The sequence below is a fragment of the Corylus avellana genome, chromosome ca7 (genome assembly GCF_901000735.1).
Source record: "Corylus avellana chromosome ca7, CavTom2PMs-1.0".
Lineage (NCBI taxonomy): Eukaryota > Viridiplantae > Streptophyta > Magnoliopsida > Fagales > Betulaceae > Corylus > Corylus avellana.
This window is the reverse complement of record NC_081547.1, coordinates 5,898,146-5,916,934: the sequence shown is the minus strand read 5'-3', so window position 1 is coordinate 5,916,934 and position 18,789 is coordinate 5,898,146. Positions and strand designations below refer to the sequence as shown.

At 36.3% G+C, this 18,789-nt stretch overlaps 1 protein-coding gene across 3 annotated transcripts; it reads left to right on the top strand.

Annotated features, from left to right (window-relative positions):
- The first annotated feature begins 12,183 nt into the window (after positions 1-12,183).
- Positions 12,184-14,751, top strand: LOC132186885 (uncharacterized). 3 transcript variants are annotated; one of them, XM_059600995.1, is made up of 5 exons: positions 12,185-12,615; positions 12,708-12,854; positions 12,968-13,172; positions 13,280-13,339; positions 14,447-14,751. In XM_059600995.1, the coding sequence occupies exons 1-5, from the start codon at positions 12,286-12,288 to the stop codon at positions 14,491-14,493; spliced, it is 789 nt and encodes a 262-aa protein (XP_059456978.1). In that variant the 5' UTR covers positions 12,185-12,285; the 3' UTR covers positions 14,494-14,751. The 3 variants fall into 3 exon arrangements, with proteins under 3 accessions (XP_059456980.1, XP_059456978.1, XP_059456979.1); XM_059600996.1 differs by having other exon boundaries at positions 12,187-12,615; positions 14,465-14,751; XM_059600997.1 differs by lacking the exon at positions 14,447-14,751 and having other exon boundaries at positions 12,184-12,615; positions 13,257-13,339.
- Positions 14,752-18,789: the final 4,038 nt, after the last annotated feature.

Genomic DNA, 18,789 nt, shown 5'->3' with positions numbered 1-18,789 from the left:
TGTGGAGTAGGGAGCATGTATTTCCATTTCTAGTGGTCTTAATGTTGATATTTGGAATTCTCCTTGGATTCCTCTCATGCCTTTTTTTAAGCCTATTCCGAATGTTAACTTGGTGGGGCTCCCATCTTATGCGGTTGCTGATCTTATTTGCCCTATTAGGAGAATTTGGAATTTGTCCTTGCTGCAGGATCTTTTTGATCCCCTTACGGTGAACAACATTCTTAGCATTCATTTGCCTGTTTGTGTTTCTTTTGATAAGTGGGTTTGGGCTCTATCTCCTTCAGGTAATTTCTCGGTGAAGTCAGCTCATGATCTTTCATTGTCTTTTGGGGGCAGGTTTCCTCCTCTTGCTACAGAAGCTTGGGTTTCTCTTTGGGGGTTAAAAATCCAAGCAAGGTTGAAACATTTGCTTTGGAAGGTTGCTTGGGATATTCTTCCTTCAAGGGCTAAGATTGGTAGGTTTGTGGTTAGTGAAGATCCAGATGCTTGGCTTTGCCCTTTCTGTAAAGGACCTTTGGAGACTTTATCTCACATTTTTTTGGAGTGTGATTTGGCTAGAATTTTGTGGAGATCTTCCCCTTGGCCTATCTCTTTTTCGGCTTACTTCTCCTTGCCTATTTCGGATTGGGTTCTTGCTATTTTGTCCCCTGTGGATTCTTTTGGTATTCCTAAATCTGATGTTAGGAAATTTCAATTGTTTGTTGTTCTCATGTTGGATCATATTTGGAGGTGCAGGAACCTCTTAATTCATGAAGGTGTGCAGCCCTCTCCCATTAAAGCTATCCATCAAATTTCTTGCAGCTTCAATTATCATCTTGTGGCTTGGAATGATCTTGCTCTTCCTGCCTTGTGGAAGCCGCCAACTACTGGTTGGTTGAAAGGAAATTTTGATGTTGCAGTGAAGGGCTCTTTTGCTGTTGCAGCAGCTGTGATTAGTAATGAAAGGGGTGATATTGTTGGTGCAGCTACTCAGAAGCTCCTGTGTACAGATGTCCTTCAAGGTGAAGCTTTTGCAGCCTTGCTGGCTTCCCGTTTAGCCTCTTCTCTGGGTTGCAGTTTACTAGCCTTGGAAGGGGATGCTCTTCTAGTGGTTTTAGCTATTAACAATCCTTCCTTATTTTCCTCTTGGAACTTTGCTCATTGTATAGCTGATGTTAGTTTGGTTTTATCTTCCTTTCAAAGTTGGAATATTTTGAAAGTGTCTCGTAGTGCCAATTTTCGGGCACATGCTTTAGGTAAATGGGCCGCTTCCCATCTTGTTTTTGGAAGCATTCCCACAGGATCTCCTATTCTCTCTTCCATCCGGATCAGAAGTGGGAAAGATCCTCCTCTGTAGCCCTTTCCTTATTCAATTAAAAAAAAAAAAAAAGTATATTTTCTCTTTTTTTTTTTTTTTTTTTTTTTAAATTTTTATTTGATGGCAAAACTGTAATTTTCTAAGAGCATTCCTTGTAACCTCACCAAAACCATTATTTGGTTATTTTAATTTGGTGAGGTAAATTTCCACTTTTTAGACTCAATACTTAAAAAAAAAAAAAAAAAAAAAAAAAAGAAGTGAAGTAAACAGTACTCACTAAATATAAAAAGTATTATTCACTCACCTATTAATTAAACAATTCATTTCTCTCTCTTCTGTACATTTTGCTTTTAGTTTCTCTCTATCTCTCTCTCTCTATCTCTCTTTTCTAAGAATAAACAAATCTTTGAAAAATAATATTTAAATAGAATAGAAAAAAGGGATTGTTAAAATAGTGAGGCTGTTGTAAGTGTTCTAAGAATGTGAGTTGTTAAAATAACTAAAAATGCACTTTGGTTATTTTGATGAGTAAAATTTAGTGAGGTTGCTATGAATACTCTAAGAGTATTGGAAAAAAAAATGGCCTAAAGTTTTACAGAGAAATCATAGGCATATTAACAAATAGATCTACAAGTTCACTTTGAAATCATATCGGTTTATTTATTTATTACATGGACCAATTTAACAATTTTTTGTTTCAACAATTACTAATTTCCCCATGCAATCCGCATGTTGGTGACTACTTTGAAATCAAAATATTACATTTATTTCGAAAATCATATACGTTCAATAATGTTTGAATATCATTGATGTGATACAAGGCTTTAACTACTAGTGTATATGTTTACTGCATCTGCTCTAGCTTTTTCATCCGACAGTGAAAATACTTGCTGGATCCAATTTGCTAATTTTTATTGTTGCAGTTAAAACAGCTTCTCTGGGTAACCTTTCACTTTTTCCGTAGTCAATTATGACTAATTGCCTGCCATATTAAAAATGTTGATAAGAATCTTAATTATAGTAATAGCTAAAACAAATATGCATGTGTATAGCCCCAGTGCCAGCCCTTCGTATTTGCTCATGAATCATGATGAAGTTCTGGTTTGGTTTGGACATATGTTGGTGTATATATATATAGAAAAAACACATACTTAGGGATATATATATATACATACCTGCAGAAAAAGTAATAGCGAAATCTGGGTAATTTTTCTTACAAATTTTCCAACTATCTCGAACACAACGAAAGTAACCGCGCCCTTTATGTAAGTAGCACCAAAAAGGACTGCGTGCATAGCAACTTCTTCTTAGCACGGCCGGAGTGGGACGACGAAAGACTGGACTTGTATTATCAAGGGGCAGGAGAGATTGGAGAGATTGGAGAGATGGGTCTTTGGCTTTCGCTTTAGTTACACCAATTATCATCAACATCATCACCATCACTCCCACGATAGCCCTACTCTTTTTTTTTTTTTTTTTTCAGCTAATTCTACTTTCTTCCTTTAAAATTTTCCTTCAATGGGGATTATAAGTACAAATCAGTAATTTATATGCCTAAGGCTAGGGAACATATACTGCCTCCTACAAATGCAAAAGGCCATGCATCGTAATACATAATTGTTACTTGTACGAATTCGAACATTTAAAAAAAAAAAAGAAAAAAAAAAAAAGAGTCATCTCTCCATCTTCGACCTAATGGACTATTAATTTTTTTTATACATATCTAAACATTATCAGCCATCAATTAATTTCATCTTCCTTGACTTTTTAATTTCACTAAACATTAACCATATATAATGTCTTATGTGCCCTTCAAACACGTTCTTTAATTATCTAAAAGCTAGGAGTCAATTTAAATCGTGTTTTAAATAACAATATCACCAATCTATAATATGTATTAATTACTAACTTAAAAGTAAAGATGGATTTTGACAAAGGTCACTGAGCAGCCATATTAATGCTCTTGTGAAAAGTCCCCGCCCTAAATGTCAAGAATAATATATATAGATAAATAAATATGTTAAGAGTATAGATATAAGTTTTAATTTTCTGTCTTAGTACACATTAAATTTTACTTCTTAGTTCATACTTTGTAATAGTTAAATCGCAATACTTAAAGGATTCTTGATTTTTGTTTTATGCATATTTACACGAAATCTTCAAAATAGCAATTTTAGATTTTCGGTCTGTCTTTGGTTTCTCTCTCATTCTTTTATGGGAGCAAATTACTGACTAATAGTGGATGAATTATTAGACATATGGAATAATTGTCACCGATGATAGAAGCAGCAAAGGAGATTGCGTTTGAGAATACACTTGTAGCGGAAATGGAAAAGTAAGGAAATCATTGTCTAGTTGAGAAAGTTGTGACAAACCCCGCAACAGCCATAGACATGATTCACTAAAATACGTTGTAGATCTGAAAACTGATTGAGACGGTGACATTCAAAGATTTAAATAAAACATAACTCAAATTTGGATGGAATAAATTTCTCATTGTATCTATGATATTGTTTTGTTAGAACAACATACTCTATTTTTATGAAATGAATAAGAGAAGAAACATTGTTATCAAAAAAAGAATTAAAACATTTATTCTATGTGATCAAATTAATTTATACATTTATTCAATTGTCTCTTCATATTACAAAAAGCAATTTTTCTATAATTTCTTTTCTAAAAAACACGGACCCCTTATAATAATAACTTTCATATTCTCATTTTATAAATGAATAATAATTATTTTAATATGATGCATTTATTATTATTTTGAATTAAGATTTTTGTTCGAAACCCTTTTAAATGGATTCATTGATCTAACATATTGTGGTTATTGGATCATCAATTTTTTACTTGTTCATTTACTTTTGCTAAATATATATAACACGTTAACATATATAAGAAATTAGTAGGGTTTACTTTACAAAACTCCCCTGAACTTTCACACGTTTTGAAAAGACCTATCTGAATTTTTAAACTTTGAAGTTTAAAAACTCTCAATGTCACCCATCGAATTTCTAATTTGATGCAATCTACCCATCTCCATTAGGATTTGGCATTAAATCCTAACGAATCTACGAAAAATACCAAAATACGCTCAATTTTTTTTTTTTTTTTTAATGTGAAAATTAGGGTAAATTTAGAGAATTGAGATCCCCTCCAATTGAAGAGAACTTGAGGATTTTTCAATTGTTAATCGTGGCCCTTCATTTTAAATCCAATGGTCTATAAAATGCCAGTTGTTTTATATAATCGAAGTATTAAATGCTGGCTTTTGTTTTAAACTCCAATTTGAGGGGATCCAGATCCTGATGGAAAGGAACAGGATCCTCTCCAATCCATAATGGACTAGAGAATATTCAGTTCATTGCTAAGATTTTTTCTCAAAAATCCTATGGTTATAAATGGGATACATATCCCACTAATAAAAATAATAATAAAACATTATTTAAAATTTTTTAAAAAAAAAAAAATTAAAAAAAAAAAAGAAAAAGGCCACCCCCATTTTGGGTAGAGCCACCCCCAATGGCCGGCCAAGGGGTGGCCGAACCATTGCTAAGATTTCCAGTTCATTGCTAAGATTTCTTCTAAAAAATCCTATGGCTATAAATGAGATACATATCCCACTAATAAAAATAATAATAAAATATTATTTTAAATTAAAATTTTTTTTTAAAAAATAAGAAGAGTAGTGGTCGGCCACCCCCATGGTGGCTTCTGCCACCCCTCTATTTTGGGTGGTTCACACCCCCAATGTATCGCCAAGGGGTGGTTTTCAAACTACCCCCATGGCCTCCATGGGTGGTTCGCCACCCCCATCTTGCAGCGTGGTCTCTGAGCCTTGGGTATTCTGGCCCTCAGTGGTTGAAGTTGTTTCATAGCCCCCTGGGGTGGCTCGGCCACCCCAAGGGGCAAACCTGACCAGCCCTCAGGTTCTACTACTAGCGGGCCACGGGTGGTCAAGGCACCCCTTTGGCCCAGGGTGGCTCATGCCTTATGGTTCTGGCCAAATCGGGTCGGGCCAGCTGGGGGTGGCTTGAGCTACCCCCTACCTAAAATGGGGGTGGCCGGCCACCTTCCTTTTTTTCTTACTTTTTTATTAATTTGTTTTTTAATTTAAAATAATATTTTATTATTATTTTTATTAATGAGATATGTATCCCATTTATAGCCATAGGATTTCTTCTTAGAAATCCTAATCATGAACTAGATATTTTCCAGTCCATAATGGATTGGAGAGGATCCTGTTCCTGATGGAAATGGGTAGATTGCATCAAATTAAAAGTTCGAGTAAAATTTAGAGTTTTTGAACTTTGTGAGATTTTCTCAAAACGCGTAAAAGTTCAGAGGGTTTGTGTGAAGTTTCCCCAAATTAATTAGTATGATACATTAATGTGATCCTTGCCAAAAATGTGTACTTGAACTAAAAATCATTCAATTAAAAAAAGATCATACTTCCAAAAGTCCTAACTACTAAATAACTAACCAAAAATTGTTTGAATAAAATTGATGCAAGGACAAATCAATTCTTAGACTAAATTATCTTTATTCCCGGGTCATCTTGTCATTCAATTTCCTATAAAGGGTTAAAGGCTTTTCTTCTTCTTTTTTTTCTTTTTTTTTTTTTGTAAAAACTACTTCATTCCACATAAACCAAATTACAGAGGAGGAACAACAAAACGAAAAAAAAATACAACACAAAAACCCAGCCATGAAAGACATCAGCACCTCAAAGGCCTGAAGGAAATCCAAGAAGGTGACAGTCACGTGGGAATGCAGCTTTTGAAGGCCGTGGCCCAATATGATGAATAAAACTATCTGGAGTACAAGAATCCCTAGAAACTTAGATATCTAATTCGGTAACCAAAGAAACCGAATAGACTAAGAGGTGGCAACTTAGATCTAGCCCGATTTCCATGGAAACCGAACAAATTAAGAAGGAAAAGAATAGCGGAAAGGGGATCTCCTACACAGACAAAGAGTCTGAAGCCCAAAAAGTTCGGGTTGAGTTGTACAAACCACGACACCCTGCAACAAACAGAAAAACACAGAGAAAAAAAAAAAAAAAAAAAAACTAGAAGCCAGCAGCTTCATCTTCGAACAAGGCGGTGGAAGGCGGTGAGCGGAACCTGTCTGGCATGTTGGACCCACGCGTGAGCGCGAGGTCCGGTGCGTGGCTGTGTGGAGAAGAGGCGGAAGGAGGTGCCGGGAAGCTGGAATGCCTGTGAGAGGGGTGGTATGGCCCGTTGCAGGATGGGCCAAGCGAAGAAAACAAGATCTAATTTTGAAAAATCCCATCTTGAAAGCTTCACATAAACGGCCAGCAATTCGGTGGAGAACAGAAGACCAAAACTATTGTTTTAAGAGGATCTTGGATAATCAATAAAGACGATGAGTTGATCTAGAGAAAACTTTAGAGAGCAAAGACCTAGAGAAAACTCTAGGGAGATAAGAGTTCTCTCAAGAAGAGAGAAACTCAGCAAAAAGAAAAGTACAAAACTGTAGAAGAGGGGAGGAGGAGGAGGGAAACCTTATGGTTTCCCTCCTCCTCTAGCTCCGGCGGCAGGTTTTTTTCTATCAAGGAGAGAGAGCAGAGCTTTTTATGCTAGGGTTTGGTAGAGAATAATGTTTAAATGTTACTTCTTAATTCATACTTCATATTAATGTTTAATCACAATACATATAATTGTTTACTTCTACGGACATAAAAACCAATCATCTCCTCCTTGGGTCATGCAATTGCATGCATGCTCTTAATTTGGCCCTTCTTTTGACCTAACGATTTTTTTAACTTTTTATACATATCTAAGATTAACAATCCACCGGTTTAAATTAAAGTCATTTTTTTGTACCCTTTAAATGGAATCTTTAGTTGTATAAAGAAGTCCATTAATTCGTGCTACGTAGCTCAATTGGCTAGAAACTATGCCTCATAAAGTGAATATCACTAATTTGAATCATCGTGCCCCTTTTCCTTTCCCTTGTTTGAACATTTAATATATATATATTACAAACTTACAAGTAAATTTGGCCAAAATACTCCCCTTCAAATTGAAGTTATTTTTGTAATTTTATAAACATCAAAATTTTAGGGTACTTGTGGAATTTCGCATGTCAACCGTTTAATTTAATGTTGAGTTCTGATGGGATTGTTGACATTATAAATTTCTGAAAGATAGTAATTCTAAATTGACATTTTTTTAAGTTTAAGGTTATGATTTCAAAAGTAATTGATTATTAGGGGTGGGAGGTGAAATTTTTTCAAGGGTTAAATATTCGAAACCCCCCTAGGGTTTTTCAACTTTTTTTTTTCTCCTAGGGTTTCATTTTTATCACAGGAGGTCCTTGTGATTTTGATAAGTGACCAAGTTAATTCATCCGTTAGTTGACCGTTAGGGTTGACACGTGAACCAATCAGACGTCGACACGTGGCACATATTTAATTTTTTTTAAAAAAAATTTTAAAAAATGTTTTTTTTTAAAAAAAAAAAATTAAAAAAAATGTTTTTTTTTAAAAAAAAAAAATTAAAATGTTTTTTTTTTTTTTTTTAAAAAAGGGAAAAAATTAAAGGGCCGGCTTCACCCTCTCTGGTGGCTCTTCGGGGTGGGTTTCAACACTTGTTGTTCCAATGGGTAATGAGCCACCCCCTGGTAATCACTGGGTGGTTTCACCACCCTGTAAGCCCGAGCTACACCCTCATCCGGGCTGGGATAGGCTGTGCCACCCCCCATGGCCAAAGGGGGTGGCTCCAAATGGCCAAGGGGGTGGGTCGGCCACCCCCAATTTTTTTCCCTTTTTTTATTTTTATTTTTTAAATACATTTTTTTTAATTTTAAAAAAAATTAAATTTGTGCCACGTGTCGACATCTGATTGGTCCACGTGTCAGTCATAACGGTCAACTAACGGATGGATTAACTTGGTCACTTATCAAGGGGGGGGGAAATAAAGTTGAAAAACCTTAGGAGGATTTAGAGTATTTAACCCTAAAAAAAATAAAAGAATAAAAAAATAAAAGTAACGGCAAGTGTTGAGATGGGTTGAAAAGGCCCATCTCTTTGAAAATCTTAGACCACTAGCCCAATTTACATCATGACCCAATTTAAGCATCGTTTCTGTGGTTAACATCATCATTACGATTAAAACATCGAGAAATTAATTTAAGACGGGATCGGTTTGATCAATTCCGGAGCTTTTGAGGTCAATACATGACACCCTGTAGCCGGAATTCTCCATGAGGCACCGGATTTTGTACCAGCACCAAGCTCCCCCACTTATACCATGCACCAGCACAAAGTGTGGTACCACCCTCATCTCCCATGGCGTCCTCGATCGATCGCTTCCTATTTCTTTAGGACAGTTACCAGTCAACGGGTAGAGATGAGGAATGATCCAACTTTGACATCTACCACTCATCTCCCGAGATAGGCTCTCTTGGAGTTGGAGTGGCACTCCCATCGATTAATCGCAAGGGGAGAAACTAGAAAGCGTTTGAGTATGGAAGGGAGAATCCCTCTCGTCTTCAAGGCTTCATGCATAAGACCTCCAATCACTGTATAGTCATTAGTGATTAGTCTATGTGCATTGCTGGGAATTTCCAGAGCATCACGTGATTGATTGACTAACAGTAACGGACAAAAATGGGTCCGAAAAGACGGATCTGAAAAGAAAAATGGGTCTTCGTATAAACTAACGGGTCTAGCAAAGACGGTTCCAAAAGAAAAATGGGTCTTCGTTATGTTTTGGGCCGCAATAGGTAACGGTTGGGCTTAAAGTGTGACTTGTGTGCGTGTGTGTGTTTTTTTTTTCTCTCTCTCAGATTCTCTAATGGGTATGTGATTTTGAGGTGTGTGCTAGAGTTGCATAATGTCGTTTGAGTAATTCTATACTTACTAAATTTTTTTTTCTTTCAAAAGATACATTTTTCTAAATAATAAATTTTATGGCATAAATTTGGGAAGTGTAGTATTTTCCATGTCGTTTTGATGTAAGTTATTAGATTGGGCAATTTTTTCGGTGGATTATACACCAAAAATCCGATGGAAAATTGGGATGTTGATGCTGGGTTTGGGTCGATCTCTAAATGGGTTTTGGTTCTTGCTGCCTGATTGGAGATTTAGTTAGTTGTGCATATTTGAATTTTTTTATTTTTTATTTTTGTGGAGTTCATTCCTGGGTGTCTGTAGTGGGTTATGGTAGAATTTTGCTTGAAACACCTTGATAAATTGTTTGAGAATCTAATGGATGGAATAAGGGTGCTGCGATAAGCATTTCCTAATTTGTCCTTTATGTTGAGTTTAATTTTTTGTTTTTTGTTTTTTTTTTTGGTTCATCTCTAAGCTATACATGTTAGGTGCTTATTTTAGGTGGAATAGAACTATTTCATTATATGTCCATTGATGATTTGCTATTGTGCTCTCTGGTTTAGGATATACCTTCCATGATTTTGCAATTGTGCTCTTTGGTAGAATTCAGATTTTGTAATGGACAATAATTGGGATACTAAAATTATTAGGAAAAGTACAAAGATATTACCATCAATCATATTGTTGTCCGTGCTTAAACTTTTTAATTATGAGTGCTAAATATCCTTCCCTCGTCTGTTTACTTTTCAAAATTATCATTAGATTTGTGGGATTTATGTATGGGATCCATATAAATCTCATAGAACTAATGGTAATTTTGAAAGTGGAAGGATGGAGGAAGCATTTTCCTTAAATTATTATGATGTTATGTTTTTAGCCTTTTCAAGACGCCAACAAAATTAATATTTATTGGTGCTTGAAACTCCCCCCCACCCACACATTTTTGCTGATAAGTTAATGCTAGCTTTTATACTAGAGAAATGCTTGGTGTCAATAATTAGTCCATATTTTTCTCATGTTCTACTATAAATTCAATAGATCAACCATTAAATTTATGGAGTCTATCATTAACTTGTATGAGGTCAACAAATTTAATTGTTGATTTGTAGAGTAATACATTTGTGTATAATACAATGCTACAATAGGACAGAGAGGCTCAACCCAATTAATGTTAAGCTGGAAGTGAAATCACTTTGACCAATATAAAATGTGTAGAGCGATTTCTCGAAAATGGCCCGCAAATGAAGTTTTGTTGATCCTAGGAATCAACATCCAAGCAATTTATATACTAGTAATGGTGAACCAATCGAACAGGTGAAGTCATTATCTATCCGAATAAGACACAAATTCCAAAGCCCAAAATACACCAAAATCTCACTCTTACACAAAGGAGGATAATAACAAAATGAGAAAAATACACTTTACCCCATGAAGTATTCACCCATTTTTCGTTTTAACGTCCAATGTTTAAAAAGTGACACTTGGCCCCCACAAAGTTTCAGACGTTAACAAAAAACCCCATCCGTTTGTTTTGGCCGTCACTTTATACGGAAACCAAGTCACGTGCGTGGCACGTGATACTTTTCAACCAAAAAGTTCGAAAATGCTCTCTTGGGTAAGGTGTAAATATAAATTACTTTGGGAGGTCAAGTGTAAATATAAATTACTTCATGAGGTAAAGTGTAAACATAAAAAAATAATAATAATAGTAATAAAAAAAAAAAAAAGTGAATTAATAGAGTTAAGGGAAAACCTGCTATGCAATCCATCTACAAAAGCTAAGTATTGCAGCAACCAATAGAAGATGTACACCAAAGCTAGATACAATTAATAGAATAGGACCTCCAACACTAGAATAAAAACACTTAGACCCCGTTTGCTCCATTGTTTATCTTATTCATCCCTAACAAACTAAAGACACGCCTTGCCCAAGCCCAACGGACAAGCTTTTGCCGCCCCTGCTCAAAGCCACGCCCAATCACTACCGCCCTTGCCCATCGCTCAATCGTATTCGGCAGATTTTTTTTGTTGGTTTGTTCCTTCCAGCAAGGTGAGTTTGTTGCAATTTTTTATTTTGTTTTTTTTTTTTCAATTTTTTGTTCCATTGTCCAAGCTTTGTTTTTTCAATTTTGTTGAATGATTATTGCTTGGACTTGCTTCTATTTGATACTAAGAGATTAAATTTAGTGGGTCATTTTTTACCTTTGTAGTGATAGTCATTTTTGGATTAAACGAATGGATCTTTGCTCACTTAGTGTTGTTGTTATTCAAAATTTTAAGGAAATTCCTTTGGGTTTGCCACCCAACCCAGAACGCTGCTGCCACCCAACCCAGAACGCCCAGAACGCTGCCGGCCAGCATCCTGGCATGGGTCGGGAACACTGCCGCCCAGAACGCCCGCCCAAATTGGCAAGCATCCCGCCCAGAACGCCAACCCAGAACGTTGCTGGGCGTTTGCCAGACCCACGTCGCCGCAACCCATTCTGTACATGAAAAAATCAATGAACATGGAAAAAGAAGAGAAGAGAAGAATGTTTCAGAGAGAAGAAGAATAAAAGAAATCGGAACCCATTTGATTTATTAAAGAGAAGAAGAATATATTAGGTGTTTAGTTTTATTGTGTACTTGTATAATAAGGTGATGTGTCAGTCAACTATCAGATGCTGCAAAAGGCATTGTTTGCAGATGGACCGCATAGTAGGGGCACTATAGAGTTAATGTTCCATTTCAGGACCTTTGGCTTTGATATCATGTTCAGCTACCATTTATTTCAAAAGTTTAAGTTAGAATATATAGAAAATATTATATATTTTTTGTATATTCTATTTATATATATATTTTTAATTTTATTTATTACTAAATTTGGTATTTTGGAAAGGAAAATGCAAAAATGTATAATTTGACATGCAAGGATAGTATACGAGGACTCAATGTCATTTTTTAAAATTTAGAGGTATAATTACAAAATAAATAATAGTTAAGTGGGCTAAAATATATTTGTACTTCTCTTTTTTTTGGTTGGCAAGAAGAAGAAAAAGAACATAAAAGAGGCGCGGGCCGGAGGCATTGATTTGTGGCACGGCTGACAATTCATCATTGCTAGGGTTTCTGTCAAGAGAGAGAGATGGTTAAGGTGGTGGTGAGGAAGAAGAAAGAGAAGAGAGGACACCCGCCTCTTTCTGATTTAGGAGATCCCCCTCTCGAGGAAAAACAACAACGAAAGCGAACGCGCCGTGCCTCGGTTCTTGCTCCTCTTAGGCGATCCAGGCGCCTGAACCCTAATCTCGACGCCGACAAGATCCGCCGCGGCAAGCCCGAGAAGCGAGCGAGAATTCATCCAAAAAAAGAAGAGAAACAAGTGCGCAGCTATGATTTCTATGCTGATATGGGTAATTGGCATGACATAACCGACGAAGAATTAGCCCGCTACCTCGAACTCGTTTCGAAGAATGATGTAAGTAAAATTAATTGGCTTCGTCACTACGTACTCCTATATATATATATATATATACACGCCTTTCACTCGTTCGTTGTTTGTTGTTATAGGGCTTTGATGTTCCCCTCATGCGTGGCGTCATCTGTTTTGGTTTAATTCAACCACGCAATGTCAACACTCTGGTTGAAGCCCGCAAGTTCATACAATATTCGAATTTGGCAATTGAGGAATACAACACCTGGATCCGCACCCACAAGGTTGGTCTTTCTTTTTCTTAAAAAATAAAATAAAATAAACAATTTATGAATATTTGTTAAGAGGGAAGTTTTATATTCCATTAATTCTGTGACTGATATTATTTGTTGCGTAGCCTGAAAGTCCTCAGGTGAAGTTTCGGAAGGTTGTGAAAGCTATGTCTCAGTCTTGCGATGTGGTGAGGTATTATATTACATTTGTGGCCAAGGAGGTTGCTGCTGGAGGCCAGACTAAGACCTATCAAGCTGTGGTGCGTTGCAGGATACCGGTAGATGTTAATATCACCGTGCTGTCTTTCAGGGAGTGTGAGCAAGTGGAAGGTAAATTAAGGAATTACATTTAAAGGAGACTAATTTGTTTAATTCTTCTTCACAAGTGAAGTTTTATTGATTTATGATGTTCAGCTTTCATTTTTTGTTTTAAGTAGGTTCAGGCATCATTCGTGGGAAAGAATGGATTTGGGAAGGTCACACTGGCCTCTGGGAGGGTTAGTATCCTTATATCATGACATGAAAGCTTGGTTTGATTTTTCTGAACTGATGATAATATTTGGTTATTGTGAGGGGAAGTAATTATCATATATTTCTTTGATTATTAATTGCTTGTTATCTTATTGCTGTAATTAATGATGCACGACACTCTAAAGCCATTTTGGGTGCTACATGTTAAAATACCTTTTAAGAATAATACTGGATTGCTATGGTGGACTCATTCTTCGTTGCTCAAACAAGTAATCTCTTCTTCTTTTTGCCTCTCAATGGCTGCATGGATGAGGTACTTGTTGAATAAATCTTAGATTTTTTGTTGAGATTGGAGTTGGGGGAAGGATGATGAAAAACATGAGGGATTAGGGAAATATGGGAGGTCAATAAAGATTCCAAGCCCTATGCTTGTGACCCCTATGGAATTCTCCCAACTTCGATGGATTGATATAACCAAACAGTTTAAGTGAATATAGAGTGATGCTTATAAATCATTGGTTGGCAAAGCGCACACGAAGCAATAGAGTTCAATTTATTGCAGAAGATGTTGAAAATTTTGAAATTGTAGGGGCAAGATTGTGGATAAGAACTTTGACCATCCATATCAAATTTGTAGGTTCTCTCTGCTCCTTTGGAACCAAACTTATTTTTATTATGAGTGCAAGTGATTGTAGACTGTGCTTTTAAAGAGTAACAATAAGAAAAATAAAATCCTACTCCTTTCGAAGAGCATGCTGATGGGCCTTCTTTTCAATGTTTGTTTGAAATATTGTAAATGTCTATGCATATGAGAACCTGGGCTTCCAATTGGGTTGTTGTGTGTGTAAATATGAAAATTTCCCGCAAAAATACGACACCTAGTAGTAATTTTATTGTGAAAAGTTGTGGTTGGCTAAGGAGTATGAATAATTTGGAGTTCAAACTGGTAGCTTACCTCTTTCTTTGCTCACAACTGCGCACACACACCCACGCGCACAATAGTTTATGCCTTTCTTTGTTTGTTTTTGTGTCTTTGAAACGTAACATTATTCTCCCAAAAATGTATGATGAAACAAGTGAATAGGTTATGAGGCAAAGCATCTGTCGGCATTTTAACATTGATCTATTGGTAGATGGCTGTTTATATGCAGGCGACCGTGAGAGGATTTTTCAGCAGTGACATGCATATGGAGAGTTTAAGGAGATTGTTGGAAATATGTAATACCTAAGCTACTCTCATCAGAAAAGGGGAAATCTGAGCCTAAACAGAAGAAAATTTGTACTAATCTTTACTTTGTCGTTATTGATGCTTATTTTGTGAACTTATTAGTAAGTCCTTTTAAATCAGTTGCTGATCTATATACGGTACCTTTCGCTTATAAAATATGCAATGACTTTTTCCCTGTGTGAAATGTGACTTGTGTGTGTGTGTGTGTGTTTTTCTCTCTTTTGGGGGAAGGGGAACTGATTGAAAAAACTGAATGGTAACACAATGGGATTTTTGTGGCATTTAGTGATTGTAGTTTAGTTCTTTTTGGTTCTTAAAATTTAAAATTGCTTTCAACTTGTTCCTTCTCTCCCGCAGTCTCTTATGCTTGCACACTAGGGTTTAACATATTTGTTTTGTTCTCGATAGAACGAAATGTTGTTGGGTAAATTTCTTAGAATTTATGGTTTGTTATTCTTGATCTCAATGTTTATGTTGGACTATTATGATATTTGAATTTCAATTCTTTTGAATGCGAGAAGCATTTCCTAATTTGTCCTTTATGTTAAGTAGTTTTTGTTTTTGTTTTTGTTTTTTTTTTCCCCCTTCTAAGCTATACACGTTATGTGCTTATTTTAGGTGGAATTATAGAACTATTCCATTATCCTTTATTTTGAATCTTACAATTTTTTTTTAAGCTTTTGATATTTGATGTGCTTTCTTTTCCCTTCTCTTGGCAAATTTTGCATTCAGGCCTTTCTTTGTTTTGGTTAATTTGCTTGGTCTGATGCATAGTATGCCTTCCATGATTTTTGCAATCGTGGCCTCTGGTTTAGGGCGGTAGTACTAACTTTTTGCCTATTTCATGGCCGAACCGCGTATTCAAATTTGATTTTTGACTTGTATGGTAGAATTCAGATTTTGTAATATAAAATGATTGGGATATTAGAATTTTTAGGAAGAGTTCAAAGATATTACCAGCAATCATAATGTCACAGGCGCTTAAACCTTTTTTTATTTTTCCGATGTTATTTTTTCGGCCTTTTCAAGATGCCAGAAAAATTAATATTTATCGGTTCTTAGAAAACCCCCGCTTATTTGTATTATACACAAATGTATAATGCAAATGCTTCAATAATGCTTGCTGCGATCGACACCAAAAGTTCAGCATTCAATCTGCTGCGCCTTTTAAAAAAGTTTCTTAAAATTTCGTTGTGTTTGGGAATCAAAATTTCAAGTGAGCAAGGAACTCGTGTTCGCGTGTTGAGTTTGGGTTGTGTCAAGACAGGGATATAAGACTAACTCATTTAATTCAATGGTCTTTACACTCTCTGACGTGACAGTGAAAATTGTTATTATATTATGAATGGATCATTATTAATATTAAATTTTGAGTCCAATTGTAATTCTCACTATCAGGTTAGGGTGTGCACACTTAAAAATGTGAGAGTGGAGCGTTGTGTAGCATTTCTCAAATATGAAACCTTGGACAGTGATCGTACCATGGGATGTGAGATGGTGGAAGAGCTCTAGCAGCATGGAATGAGTGTCCACATATATGAGGAAAGCGTTTTGGAGAGCTTCCCTAATTTGTCTTAGAGCTTATTTGGGATTTCGTTTGAGAAATATAGCATTTAACTAACAAAAAAAGAAAGACGTTTTTTTGCAAAAGATTTCTGGTGGGGGTCCTCTACCTCAACTCTCTTTCTGCCCGACCTTTTCGTTTTGAGGAATTTTGGACGAAAGATCCATCATGTGGCAATGTTATTTCAACAACTTGGGATACATTTTGTTGGTGCGTTTTTTGGTCCTAGGATCTGCTATCTCAGTGATATTTTTTCATGGTTGAGCTATAAGAGAATTTCCTGTACAGCAATGGTGTTCCTGCAAAAGAAAGACAAGGTCAGAAGGTTTCCGATTGGGGTTGAAGATTCTCCGATGCTTAAATTAGCATCTTTGCTTATGAAATGAGAAAAACAATAGAAAATTGATTCTAATGATCCAGCGTGTGTGTGTGTGTGTGAAACATACTGGAAGTATGAGAAACTTTATGTGGGAGTCTCTTGTAGAGAGAGACGTGGGAGAGTGTCCGAGAGAGACATGAGTCTCTAGAGCCAGTCAGAGAGAGTCGTGAGGGAGAGGTAAGAAGGAAGAAACCCATCCCCCTCCTTCATTCTTTCCCTCATTTATGAGTGTAATAAGTGTGTAAATGTGTCATTAGGTGAGTGGGTGATGTCATATTGTAAATAAGTGTAAAATAGGTAGGGCCCATGGTGATATATTTTCTCCCCAACACATTTCATTCAGGCTTTCCAGCTAATTCACTAACTAGAAAACTGAAATCCACCAAAATTGCCCTCAAGGTCTTAAATACTCTCCATTTTGGTAATATCAACCAAAAAATAGATAATACCATTCGTTTGACTGATACCGTCCAACAATCGAATTTCTCCCCACAGACCTCAGACTAAGAATTCATTCTCAAAAAACAACTTGATGATCTACTTCTTCAGGAAGAAACTCTTTGAAAAAACATGTCCAGAGAAACTTGGCTCACCTGTAAAGATTTGAATACAAAATTCTTTCATACTTCTACGCTAATCAAGAGACGAAGGAATGCCATTGAACAACTCAAATTATCTCCAGGAATATGGATATGTGAAATACATGCAATTGGGAGCTGCTTCATAAACCATTTCCATAATTTATTTACTTCATCTACTCCTATTATCATAGATGATCTTCTGTCTTTATATAATTGCTCTATCTCTCAAGAAGAAGTTATTAATCTTTGCTATATTCCATGAGAACATGAAATTTTCAATGCCTTAACTAGTCTTGGATCAACCAAAGCTCGAGGCCCAGATGGATTTACAGCCTTATTCTATAAAAAAATATTGGAGTATTGTTAAAGATGTCGTTCTCTAGAGTGTTTGGAATTTCTTCAAGAAAAATCATCTATTGAATGAACAAAATCACACTTTTGTTGCTCTGGTTCCAAAACAGTTGGGTCATTTCTCAGTTAATCGTTTCAAACCTATCAGTCTCTACAATATTATTTATAAGATCATCTCCCAAATTCTGGCAAACAAGTTTAAGCGGCTTCTCCACCACTTTATCTCTCCATATCAATATGCTTTTGTTCCTTCGAGAAATATCCAGGATTATTCTATATTAGCTCACGAGTTGATTCACACTCTCAAATCCAAGAAAGGTAGAAGTGGTCTTTTGGCTGTAGAAATTGATATGAAAAAAGCTTTTGACCGAATGGAATAGAATTTCTTTTTATCCATTATGTCCAAACTTGGGTTTCACCCTATTTGGATCAATTGGGTGAATCTGTACCACATCCACTTACTTCTCTATTATGATAAACGGTAATCCTTTTAGTCTCTTCTCCCCAGCTAGAGGTCTGTGTCAAGGTGATCTTTTATCTCCATTCCTATTTATTATGGGCACTAAAGTCATATCACGTCTACTACATAGACATGAATCTCTTAGTCTTCTCAAAGGTATTAAAATTGCTAGGAATTGCTCTCCTATTTCACATCTTCTCTTTGCTTATAATCTTATTATCTTTGCAAGAGCAACATTTGCGCTACTACTATTATATCTTGTTTAGATTCTTATTGCAGTTGGTTTGGACAAGCTATTAATGCTTCCAAATTTGCTATCATTTTCAATAAAAACACACTAGATTCAGTCATCAACAACATCAGGGGTATTATTCCATAGACCTACAGCTTCAAACCTTATTTATCTTGGTCTCCCTCTCCATGTAGGTAAATCCAAAAAAGTAGCATTTCAACCCATAATTGCTCTATCTTTCAAAAACAAAAAATTAAAAAAAATGGTTAAATACTCCAAACCCCCCTAGAGTTTTCCAACTTTATTTTTTCTCCCCTGGGGTTTCATTTTTATCACATGAGGTCCCTGTGGTTTTGATAAGTGACCAAGTTAGTCCATTCGTTAGTTGACCGTTAGGGCTGACATGTGTACCAATCAGACGTTGACACGTGGCACATATTTAATTTTAAAAAAAAAAATGTATTTTTTTTAAAAAAGAAACGGAAAAAAATAGGGGGTGGCCTGGCCACCCCCATCTGGCCGGATGGCGGTGGCCGAGCCACCCCCTGAGCACCAAGGAGCCACCCCCTTGGAGCCCAAGGGGGGGGCCGAGCCACCCCCTGGTGCCCAGGGGTTGGCTCGGCCACCCCCATCTGGCCAAATGGGGGTGGCCTGGCCACCCCCATGGCCAAAGGGGGTGGC